The 12515-nt window shown below is 34.3% G+C and overlaps 1 protein-coding gene and 1 pseudogene across 1 annotated transcript in view; both read left to right on the top strand.

Annotated features, from left to right (window-relative positions):
- Nucleotides 1-33: 33 nt before the first annotated feature.
- LOC107597689 (integrin alpha-2-like) lies at nucleotides 34-4524 on the top strand (annotated as a pseudogene).
- Nucleotides 4525-11232: 6708 nt separating this feature from the next.
- Nucleotides 11233-12515, top strand: part of LOC107597671 (integrin alpha-2-like) — a 22243-nt gene continuing 20960 nt past the window's right edge. The window contains exons 1-3 of the mRNA XM_016288836.1: nucleotides 11233-11242; nucleotides 11341-11486; nucleotides 11574-11717. Of these exons, the coding sequence (XP_016144322.1) occupies nucleotides 11233-11242; nucleotides 11341-11486; nucleotides 11574-11717 (300 nt within the window). The remainder of the gene's footprint in view (nucleotides 11243-11340; nucleotides 11487-11573; nucleotides 11718-12515) is intronic.

Genomic DNA, 12515 nt, shown 5'->3' with positions numbered 1-12515 from the left:
TGACGTCGAGAGTGACCGACTGAAAGGGAACCAGAATCCTGAAATGTAAAAAGATTTTGTTGTGTTTTGCAGCTCATCTTCACTTCTAGTCAGACCTGACAGAAGAAGACTGTCCTTTGTCGTGACAGTAACGAACATGAAGGAAAATGCCTACAACACAAGAGTGTCTGCTGACTTCTCCAGTAACCTGTTCTACGCCTCTTTTACACCACCTGTACGGCCACCATGTTGTGTTCTGGCATAAGCCTGCTCTTGTTTGTGTACGAGAAATTGTCTCTGTGAATCTTCTTGCTTGTGTGTGCAGGGAGACAACACTGAAGTGAAATGCAGTTCAAAAACAGGCTCACTCGACTGCAGAGTTGGATATCCAACCTTGACGCCTGGCCAGACAGTAAGAGAAAAGCATCCGTGTGTGTGTGTGTGTACTGGTTTATATATCCTGGTGGGGACGTAAACCTGACTACACACAGACTCATGGGGACTCGTGTCACGGTGGGGACCTAAATTGTGGTCCCCACGGGTACAAAAGCTTATAAATCATACAGAATGAAGTTTTTTGAAAATCTAAAAATGCAGAAAGTTTCCTGTGAGGGGTAGGTTTAGGGGTAGGGTTGGTGTAGGGCAATAGAATATAGGGTCTGTACAGTAGAAAAACCATTACGGCTATGGAGAGTCCCCACAAGGATAGCTAACAAGACATGTGTGTGTGTGTGTGTGTGTGAGACACTTTTCATTTTCTTTAATCATTTCATTTTGCCTCATCAGGTAACATTTGAGATCAACTTTGACTTCAACTTAAATCAACTAGAGAAACAGGCAGTTGTGAACTTTGAAGTGCAAAGGTAAAAGTACTGTTTTTAACACAGTTCTAACTTTTGTGTAACTGTTTGGTTTAAACTGTAAATAACCCTACATAACTGTTTCCAGTGACAGTGAGGAGGAGGTGACATCTGATAACAAGGTCTCTCTCTCCATCCCAGTCCAGTATGACGCCGAAATCATCCTCACCAGGTCAGAGGTCAAAGTAATGCTCTGATAACCTTTATCTGCTTGTAAAGTGGTCAAACATTTGAAATAATAAATTTTTTTCATGTAAGAAGTCTCTTCTGCTCACCAAGACTACATTTATTTGATTAAAAATACAGTAAAACAGTAATATTGTGAATTATTATTACAATTTAAAATAACTGTTTTCTATTGCAATATAATTTACAATGTAATTTATTCAAGCTAAATTTTAGCATCATTACGCCAGTCTTCAGTGTCAAATGAAATCATTCTAATATGCTGATTTGCTGCTCAGTTATTAATATTATCGATGTTGAAAACAGTTTTTGCTGCTTAATACTTTTGTGGAAACATTGATACTTTTTTCAGGATTCTTTGATGAATCGAGAAAGAACATGATTAATCTTTGGTAACATTATTAATGTCTATACTGTTACTTTTTGATCAATTTAATTAATTCTTGTTAAATGAAAGTATTTTTTTTTAATCTTACCCTAAAACCTTTGAATTATAGTATCATGGTTTCCTCAAAAATATTAAGCAGCACAACTGTTTTCATCATTGATAATAATAAGAAATTTTTGATAATGCAGACTAAAAAAAACGAATTGTTCCAAACTTTAGACCACTGTATGTATTTTGACCGCTATATACTGTATATTAACCTTGACCTCTATCACAGAAAAAAAGGCTCATAAGTTTTTGTAAAGTAAAAACTGTAGTTCCATTTCTTCTTTTCAATTATTTTTCTAGAGACTTAAACTTGGATTTTTGCGGCATTGGTCCTGAGGATCAAGTCAAACATACTGTCTCAGGTTTCGATGACATCGGCCCAGAATTCGACATAACATTACGAGTGAGTAAAAAAAAGAATATATATATTTTTAATATATATAAAAAAATAATATATTTCACATTAAACTAATATGTCTCAAGTTCCCTCTAGTGTTAGCAATGTGAACTATGCGATAGTTAATTTAAGCATGTCTTTCTGCAGGTTTCAACAGGAACTTTCCCAATCAATCAGGCTCATCTGACCTTCTCGCTGCCCACCAGACATAGAAAACAATTATTTGAAATTATAATTATATCTCACAATATTACCGTCTTATTTTTGATCAAATAAATGCATCCTTGGTGAGCTGGAGAGACGTTTGTTTAATAAACATTAAAAAAAAAACCGCACCAACCCCACGCACTATTTTAAATGGTAGTGTATAATACAGTACTTTTTTTTTAATTTCCAGGATTGTAAGGCAGCAAAATGTGAAACCATGACTTGTGTCCTCAAAGATCTGGAGATGAAGACCAACTACTTTGTAAACATCACCACTAGGATCTGGAATGGCACATTTGCCTTTGTAAGTGTCTCTTGAACTGCTTGATCCCTATCTACTATTTCTGTTATCTGTCCTGAGCAGATGCTTTATTCCCCGCTTTATTTCCTTCCAGGCTGATTTTCAGACAGTTTTAGTGGCTGGAAGCTCTGAGATACAAACATCTCAGCCTGATCTCATAGTCGTCACACACAAACAACAACAGGTCAGTTCATCCCCCTGTCTTTCAATTGTGTTTAAGATGATCAACCCTGCTGAAAAAAAACACCAGCTTGGCTTAGAGTGATTTTCTGTGCTTGGCTGGTTTAGTCTGGTGTGCATCTTGTTGGTTGACCAACATAGCTGTTCTGTTCATCAGCAGAACTAATACGGAAGTTGGTTTTTGACCAGTATGCTTGTTTTAAGCACTTTTGTTATGTTTTCCCATAAAAAGCCTAAGCATTCTTAAAATGACATACTTGAGAAGTGGAAGTTTGGAATTAAGTAGTTCAATGTCAAATATATATTTTTAAAAAAATTATATATATATATATATATATATATATATATATATATATATATATATATATATATATATTGTGTGTGTTTACAAAGTATGTGTGTGTGCGTAAAATACAACTAATATTTAAATATTTAAGCCGATACACAATATTATAATGCTAATTTATTAAATTATTTACTTTTCCTGTTTTTTAATTATTTACTTACCTAGTTTTATAGCCAGAGAGTAATCCAACTCCAGGGTAAGGCTAAAATCAGCCTAATGTTTATAATATGATTGAATTTGTATTTAACATGATAACAATTGAACATAAACATTGTAAGTTATTAAATATAATGCTTACATTCCCTCAGTTATTCAAACAGCAGCTACAGAAAACGAGCAAAGAACATCATCACTGACTTCAGTCTAGCGCGAGTTTATGCACTTAAAAAACACTCCCGTTATAATCAATGAAGCTATCTACACTATATAATGAATAAATGTCTTATACTTGCATCACGCGTACATCTGCACTTTGTTGTTTATGATGAGAGAATTCGCGAGAGAGCAGAATTCAGTCAGCGAGCGCATGCACTGAACAACAAAACACTGGTGTTTTTCACCGATGACTCATCTGAACGCCTCTGATTGGCCATTGCATTCATAAAATCAACAGAATCGTGAGTGATTGGTTATAATGCACAACACTGTAAAATATATTAATTATAAATATTAATTAGATCGTATTACTAGCATGCTAATAATAATCGCCTTGCTGTCGTCAAAGGCTTCAGTCACAGGCGATATGACTGGCTATCGTCGATACACGATACTATAGTTTATCGGAACAACCCAATACTTTATATGGGTGTGGTAATATGCTTTATCTAATTTTTCCTGACTCTGCTGCAGATAAAAATTACAGTGAGTAAAGAAGGAGCGATTGGAGATATTCCTATTGGTATAATCATAGGAAGTGTCATTGGCGGCCTCCTCCTTTGGGCTCTAGCTACGGTGATCCTATGGAAGGTATGAGCTCTTTGTTTTAGCATGAATTGCAACTGTATTAATACACTGTAATTTTGACAAAGTAAAATGCTTTATTGTAATAATATACAATACTGATGTCCCACCAGGTTGGCTTCTTCAAGAGGAAGCCTTTGCCACAGGGAAATGAACCGGATCCGGCAGAACAAGAGGGTCTGTGTGAGAATCCAGCATGAACGGGACATAAACGCTCACCTCTGTGACTACATGAGAATAATATTACCTTGAAATGTACAGATTAATAACTGATATTCAGTTTACTGCCATTCGGGTCCTGCCAGGAGGTCTGGCTTGTGAATATCACTGTATTTTAAACCATCTCACAACTGTTGACTCTCATGCACATGCTCGTTCAGTGCTCACTCCTATTTAGGCCTCCAAAGAATGAACGAATGAGTTGGTACACGCATGAGAGCCTTAAAGACAGAGAGGGTGGGTGAATGTCTGAATTTATGCTTCTGTCAGCTCCTGCTTCCTTCTCGTTCTGACTTGCTTCAGTTTGTACTTGGTTCTCAGTTAAATCATGACAAATAATTCTGTAAATACATAATTTGAAGTTTGTCTTTTTCATTTATGTTCTGCTGTTTTCTGTTGTTGAGTGTTTCGGAGACGTTTACCTCGCTCATGCACAAACCCCCAGTACGATGATACACACACACACACACACACACACACACACTGTAGTTATAACTCCTGGATGTGAAATACTTATTATGAATGACTCTTACTGTTGGGATTGTTCAAGCCCAGGGGGAAGATTAAATTATGTTCTTTAAACTTTGTTTTTCTTGGCCTGGTTTCTTATTTTTCCTCGTCTTTGTGGCTATTCTGGAATAAGCATATCTTAAAGAGATGAATGATTATTAGGTTTATCTTTACCAAAGCAATTATTGTTCAGTAAGTATACAGTGACGCTAAACATCTTAAGTCACGCTTAAAATATCAGAATGTCACTACTTTTAAACCGTTTAAAACAGCTTTTGTTTTTCACGTTTCCAAAGTTCTCAGAATCAAAAGTTGTCATAGTTGGGATTATTATTATTTACTATTTGATAATTTACTACTTATCATTATTGCTATTCATATTTGGAGATATTGTACATTAGATAATGCAAACAAACAATATAAATGTAAATAATGCAAACAAAAATAGATAGATAGATAAATGTAATTTAAAAAATGAACAAAAACAATATCTTAATATCTGTGGAAACACGTCATGCCAAAAGTAACCCCACAGCTGCAGTTCATCCTATTAATGATACATTTTTACACTTTCAGCTTTTAATTTTAATCTCCATAAGATAACGTTTAGCACGATTTTACCAATGCAGCTGCTGTTGATCTGTAGCCATTTTATTTAGTAACAGCCATACCTAAGTATTTGCTGTGCACCAGTAAATAGGCGAACTTTTCACCTGTTCGACGTACTTTCACCATACATGGTTGCGTTTGAAGGTGTGAGCTTGGGTTTAGTTTATGGGAGCTGAGGTGAGGTGGTCGAGCAATCCGCCCTCTTCCTCCTCCTCCTCCTCCTCCTCCGCCCAGCTCCACCGCTGCTCGGCTGTTTCACACTCACTTTTGTACCTTTTTTTCTGAGAGTTAGATGGACTGGTTCTACTGGCCCCTCCTCCCCATCAGACAAATGTGCAACACTTGTGTGCATGACAGCCACATTCAACCAAAGCACATCTACACCTCAGTACAGCGTTAACCACAAAGAAAACCATCTACAGAAACTCTGTTAGATAACCAACATCTTTCAGTTTAATCAAACACACAGACAGTTTAAATTCAGATAAACTGATTCAATTGTAATTGTTTTAAGTTAGACCAACAAAACATTTTAATGAATGCTGTTTGTACACCACTGATTCATAATTGATATACTGTAAGTATATCAAGTAGAATGAACATTATTAGATATGGGGGGAATCACATGACCTGTTACTGAGCTGATATAACTAAAAACATTGACTGAGGGTATGTTTACGTGACAGCAATGTACAAAAGACTGAAAAGTTTCTCCTTTGCATTTTTTTTAAGCTTCGTGTACAGACGACATGTCAAAATGATCCCGTTCACACGGATTCACTTCACGAAAGCGATTAAATTTTTTTTATTATTCATGCCAGGCCAGTAGATGGCGATGTCATTTGTGAAGGAACACCACACGGCTGCACACACGCACATATCTATAGACTGAACACATAATGCGCATGAGCATGACGTCACCGTTTTCACAAATTCACATTTTTGTAGTCACAGAGACCGTAAAGTATAATTTTCAAAACCTTGCACTTTGAAACCCGTTTTCAATCGTTTGCATTTTCAATCCCTCAAAACACTGTTGCCGTGTAAATGAACATGACATAAAAAGTTTGTAGGTGAAAACTGTATCGTGTAAACACTCCCTAAGTTCAACTAAAAAAGTATGTCTAAAATTAAAAGTAAAATCAAAAAGCATGTTTTCGGTGTACTGACAAACTCATAATATAAAGAAAAAACAGGAGGCTTTAATTTTGACTGAAACGTTTGTATTCTGTATGATGATTAAATTTTTTTTATTTTTTACAATTTATTGTAATAAGGGCAATGTTTGATGGTAACAGGGTTTAGATAATCTGGGGACAAAATGTCAAGCATTTTTAATAAAATATTATGTTCCCTGAAATCTCTCTCTCTCTCTCTCTCTCTCTCTCTCGCTATATATATATATATATATATTAGTGCTGTCAAACGATTAATCGCGATTAGTCGCATCCAAAATAAAAGTTTTTGTTTACATAATATATGTATGTGTGCTGTGTATATTTATTATGTATATATAAATACACACACATGCATGTATATATTTCAGAAAAATATGTTTATTATGTTTATTTATTTATAATACAAATTATATGAATATAAATATAGACATGGAAATACATGTAAATATTTTCAAAATATATACTGTATGTGTTTGTATTTATATATACATAATAAATATACACAGGAAACACACATATATTATGCAAACAAAAACTTTTATTTTGGATGCGATTAATCGCAATTGATCGTTTGACAGCACTAATATATATATATATATATATATACACTGTATATCACAGTTCAGACTCCAAATTCTGATTGAATAAATAAGTTGCTTACACTCTTAAAAATAACAGTTCTTGCATCAATGGTTGCATGAAAAGCCTTTAACATCCATGGAATCTTTGCATTCCACAAATGTGCTTTGTAGTGGGGGGAAAAAAAGTTCTTTAAATTATTTAATTGTTCTTCGCACAAAAAAACATGCTTATTTTGAGTACTGTTCACTGAAAGGTTCTTTGGGGAACCAAAAATGGTTCCTCTATCTATGGGATCGAAAAACCCCCCATTTTGAAGTGCGTGGCAACCACAAACTGCCTGAAGTTACTGATCTATATTACTTGGAAGAATAATTATTTATTCAGATTATCATTATTAATAAATGTGGCTTTACCCGCACAGTGGTCAAAACATCATGGTTAAATGGTGCAGGATACTTGTCAAAAGTGTTGTAGTTATTGTCTGTTCTGAATGGTGTCAAAGATCAGTGTCTAAACTGGCTTACTGATCATAAAGAGGGCACCGGACTGGAAGCACATTCTCTCTCTCTCTTTAACCCCACAGTCTGACCTCTCCAGACTGTTTCCATTCAGTTCTGTTCATGACTTAATTCATCCTCTGTCTCGTTTCATGTGTCCATCAGCACTGCTGCTCACTACACTGTTTAAAGGCTGTCTTTGTGTGCTGACTGTGTGCCTGTCTCTTTAAATATCAATGGAGAACTCATATAGAGGAAATACTATATGTTACTTCATTCATGTTGATCACACTTATTTTTAGCAGATTATGTCATTTCTACTGAGCTTCAGATTAAAATGATAACAAAAATAAACAGAGAGACCAGATGACCAAGATAGATGAAGATGTTTAAAGATGCACAGGGAGCTTTGACTCATCAGAGTGAAGCTCTGCTCAGGCATGTTTCTACATTTTATCAAAGGAACATAACTGAGACTGTTATATATATTAAGCTGAAGTATATTAAGAACTTTTTTGTGTGCACTCACATAATTCAAAGTGTAATGAATCATTCAATTGAAACTTGTCTTTAAAAAGTTTTAAAAGTTTAAACCCATATGAAACCAGCATGAATACAAATCTTATATTTTTAGAACATGACACATTTTTTAAATAGATTTTTAAAAGGTTGTTCCTTTATACTCATGTCATTTGACCCATAAAGCTCTTAATCTCTGTGAGTAAATATTGTTTACTATCTCCAAGAATGACTACATCAAAGTTTTCCTGCACTCGATTGCTCCATCTCTCATAGGTTCACATTCATGCTGTAGCTTGTCTGCATATAAAAAAAAACACACACACAGAGGATATAATGTAGCTTATCAGACAAGATATTGTTCTGCTTCCTTATTCTTGTTTTTCTGTTAGTGTTGTTAGTGTAATATGTGTATGTTATATATAAGACAAAAGACTGATATTTGCATGTCTCTACAGGTTTCAGCATTGATAAAGCTCAAGGTTTTAATGTGGGGACTTCTGGAGCTAAGATCTTCTCACAGTTGGCAGCAGAACAGTTTGGTTACTCTGTTCAACAGTTCAGCAACAGTCAAGGAAAATGGTAAGACATAAAATATAATTGAAATTGTATGTTCATTTAATTTGTTTTCATACTTAAACTACCATTTTTGTCTCTTATATTCAGCAAAGCTGCATTTATTTAATCAAAAATACAGTTAAATAGTAATATTATGAAATATTATTACAATTTAAAATAAATGTTTTCTATTTGAATATACTGTAACATGTAATTTATTCCTGCTATTCATTTGAACCTTCTAGTCATCAAAAAATCCTACAAAATATTAATATTATTAATTAAATAGTCATTTATCTTATTAATAAAAAATACATTTTCAACATTAATAATAAAAAGAACCATTATTTTAATTTGCACACTGATAATAATTGATAACATATGTTTGTTTGTTTATTTATTTCAGAATTTCAGAATTGTGGCAGTGTTGTTTGGAATTTTTGTTGGATTTAGTTTTTAAGCTCTTAATCTCTGTGAGTAAATATTGTTTACTATCTCCAAGAATGACTACATCAAAGTTTTCCTGCACTCGATTGCTCCATCTCTCATAGGTTCACATTCATGCTGTAGCTTGTCTGCATATAAAAAAAAACACACACAGAGGATATAATGTAGCTTATCAGACAAGATATTGTTCTGCTTCCTTATTCTTGTTTTTCTGTTAGTGTTGTTAGTGTAATATGTGTATGTTATATATAAGACAAAAGACTGATATTTGCATGTCTCTACAGGTTTCAGCATTGATAAAGCTCAAGGTTTTAATGTGGGGACTTCTGGAGCTAAGATCTTCTCACAGTTGGCAGCAGAACAGTTTGGTTACTCTGTTCAACAGTTCAGCAACAGTCAAGGAAAATGGTAAGACATAAAATATAATTGAAATTGTATGTTCATTTAATTTGTTTTCATACTTAAACTACCATTTTTGTCTCTTATATTCAGCAAAGCTGCATTTATTTAATCAAAAATACAGTTAAATAGTAATATTATGAAATATTATTACAATTTAAAATAAATGTTTTCTATTTGAATATACTGTAACATGTAATTTATTCCTGCTATTCATTTGAACCTTCTAGTCATCAAAAAATCCTACAAAATATTAATATTATTAATTAAATAGTCATTTATCTTATTAATAAAAAATACATTTTCAACATTAATAATAAAAAGAACCATTATTTTAATTTGCACACTGATAATAATTGATAACATATGTTTGTTTGTTTTTTTATTTCAGAATTTCAGAATTGTGGCAGTGTTGTTTGGAATTTTTGTTGGATTTAGTTTATTTGGAATAATAAGAAACTCAAGTAGCAACACTGTATTATATAGTTCTAATTCAATTTGCGCAAAATTACATTATGCCAGTCAAGCAAAACATATAATATAACTAGAAAAACCAGGATACATGCCTTTTCCCCAAGTGTTTATTTGATTTTGAATGGGTCACATGACCTGAGCAGCAGGCCTGTGACATGCTGCCCTGTGTATGTACAGTACGTAGAGCAGCGCACACACTCTGATAGCTGTTTTCCCCCACAGTATCACTTCTCTCAATACACTCTATACAGCACACACACTTCCTGTGGCCGTTATATTGCTCCGTATCCGGGAGATCACAAAGAAGCCAAGTTCCTCTAGCATCTATCTGCAGGAAAATGAATGTCTTCCTCTTATTCCCACATAACAGCTACGGTAATACATGTTCCCAAAGCCAGCAATAAGTCACACATTGTACTGTACGTAGGTACAATATACAACATTTCCTCTAAAGCACAAAGACATTTTTAATCAACACTGGGCACAACTTTCCTAACATCTGCTAACTCCATAATTGCTGCACAGAAGGGTCACAGACTGGGTCACTTCATATTATTTGTTGTGCCCCTAAAGTGTTATTGTTCTCTTATGGTCATCCTCACTGTCTAGACAGTCTTTAAATGCATGTATTTCTTAAGAACCTCGCTGTTGTGCAGCAAGCCAGATGAGGTATTTCCTGACCTGCTCTGGCGTGGGCTGCTTTGGGGGGTGTTGGTGACATCATTCTCACTGTGAGTCCAGCATTAGCTCTGTCTGACCTCCCACATTAGAGACCCCTAACAACCATTTCTGTAGACAATGTGTCATTATTACTCACAGTCCTTTTCATCAGAATGCCTTGCATCTATGTACTCACATGTACTTATGTATGTCATGTTTTCGAAAATCCCCTGAACTTTTCCTACACAGAATCTCATTACTTTTTTACTCATTAAAAGCACAAATACTATGATTTTTGTTGTTGTGAGAACTATATGAAAGACTATTAATTAAAACTAACCTAACATGATGAGTAGATAGTTAAAGGGATAGTTCTGCCAAAAATGGATATTGTTGCTTCTAATGAACTGAAATATCATAATTATCGTTTATCTTTACATGAACACTGCAATATATCACCAAAGGGTGTCAAATTAGATTAAATCACTGACAAAATTTAAAATGCTAATTGGTATGCTTTAACCGACTTCAAAAATGATCAGAACATCCTTAAATCTAGTTTTGAAAAGATAAAACAAGATAATTCCTTAAAACATGATACAACTGCAAAATGTTAAGATGATGTATGTGGAATGTACTGTAGGTATATTTTGTTGTTCACTTGTTTTTCATATTTTGAAAAAATATGGTAATAGAACAAGAACAATATACTTTGTATTCAATATATGATGTGTGAGAGCAAGTCTTAAGTGGATGCTTAGACATTGTAATGGGAAACAAAATATGTATAAATAATTTTTTCCCCCTAGTTTGACTATTTCCTGTCTTGTGTTCAGGATACTCTGTGGCGTCTGTGACCGACGGCTCTTCTGAGTTTTATGTGGCTGGTGCTCCTCGTGCCGTTCACAGAGGACAGGTTGTAGTTTACAGCATGAACAGCCAGAATCAGCCGGTCATCATAGATTCACAGAGAGGAGATCAGGTACTCTCTGTCTGTGAACTTTAATGAGATTTAGCTTCGTTACACACTGAAGTCCTGTCTTAGATCATTGTGGTGTGCGGTTTGCAGATCGGCTCTTATTTTGGCAGCGTTCTCTGTCCTGTTGATGTGGACACTGACGGTGTGACGGATCTGCTGCTGGTCGGAGCTCCGATGTACATGAGCGAGGAGAAATCTGAAACAGGAAGAGTCTACATCTTCACCATTACCAAGGTGCTTTTCTTATTTTTTTTCCATTTATTTTCTGTGGATGCCCTCCTCTTCCTCCTGTAGTTGGATCATTCCTGGGATTCGGTAAGATTTCACCTCGGAATATACATGTTTTTCAACTATGTGATTCAACTTCTAAATACCCCACATCATTAGGCGCATATCAAACCTCCAAAAAAATTATATTTTCCCACCTCAGGCATTAAAGACCTTTTATTATTTTTTTACCTTTTATTTTTATTCTTTACCTTTTATTACTGAAGCTAAAAATATACAAATGGTGTGTCTACGGTCTCTTTATTTTTGTAAAAATATTTTTAATTTAAAATTTTAACTAAAACCACAATTTTATTGTTTTAGCCCTTAACATGTCAGATAGTAACCAGCAATAAATGCTTTTGTTCTTAATTGTCTTCCCTATATTTTTCAAAAAATATTAATGTGGCAAGGTGTGACAGGGTTGAAGACTGTAACACATTTGAAAGGATACATTGCCTTAAATTTAAATGTTAGTTTTTTTCTCTCTCTCATATTGGCCCCTTGTTTCTGGGTCAACATATCTGCATGGCCAGCATTGTCTTTCTGCTGCAAATGTGGGTGCAATTTCTGATGTATGATGCTTGTCAAAGTTTAAGTGGACATATTACATCAAAAATTCTATTTAAAACAAAAATATGAGTTGTCATGATTTTGGAGTATATATATTTACTGAAACCATGACTATTTTATATTTTGTCATTAAAATTATTGATAAATGAAGTAAATAACTCAACCCTGTCACAAGTTTACAACCCCGTAACA

The sequence above is a fragment of the Sinocyclocheilus grahami genome, unplaced genomic scaffold (assembly GCF_001515645.1).
Source record: "Sinocyclocheilus grahami isolate Dianchi unplaced genomic scaffold, SAMN03320097.WGS_v1.1 scaffold234.1, whole genome shotgun sequence".
NCBI classification, from domain to species: Eukaryota; Metazoa; Chordata; class Actinopteri; order Cypriniformes; family Cyprinidae; genus Sinocyclocheilus; species Sinocyclocheilus grahami.
This window is presented reverse-complemented; position numbering and strand designations above follow the sequence as displayed.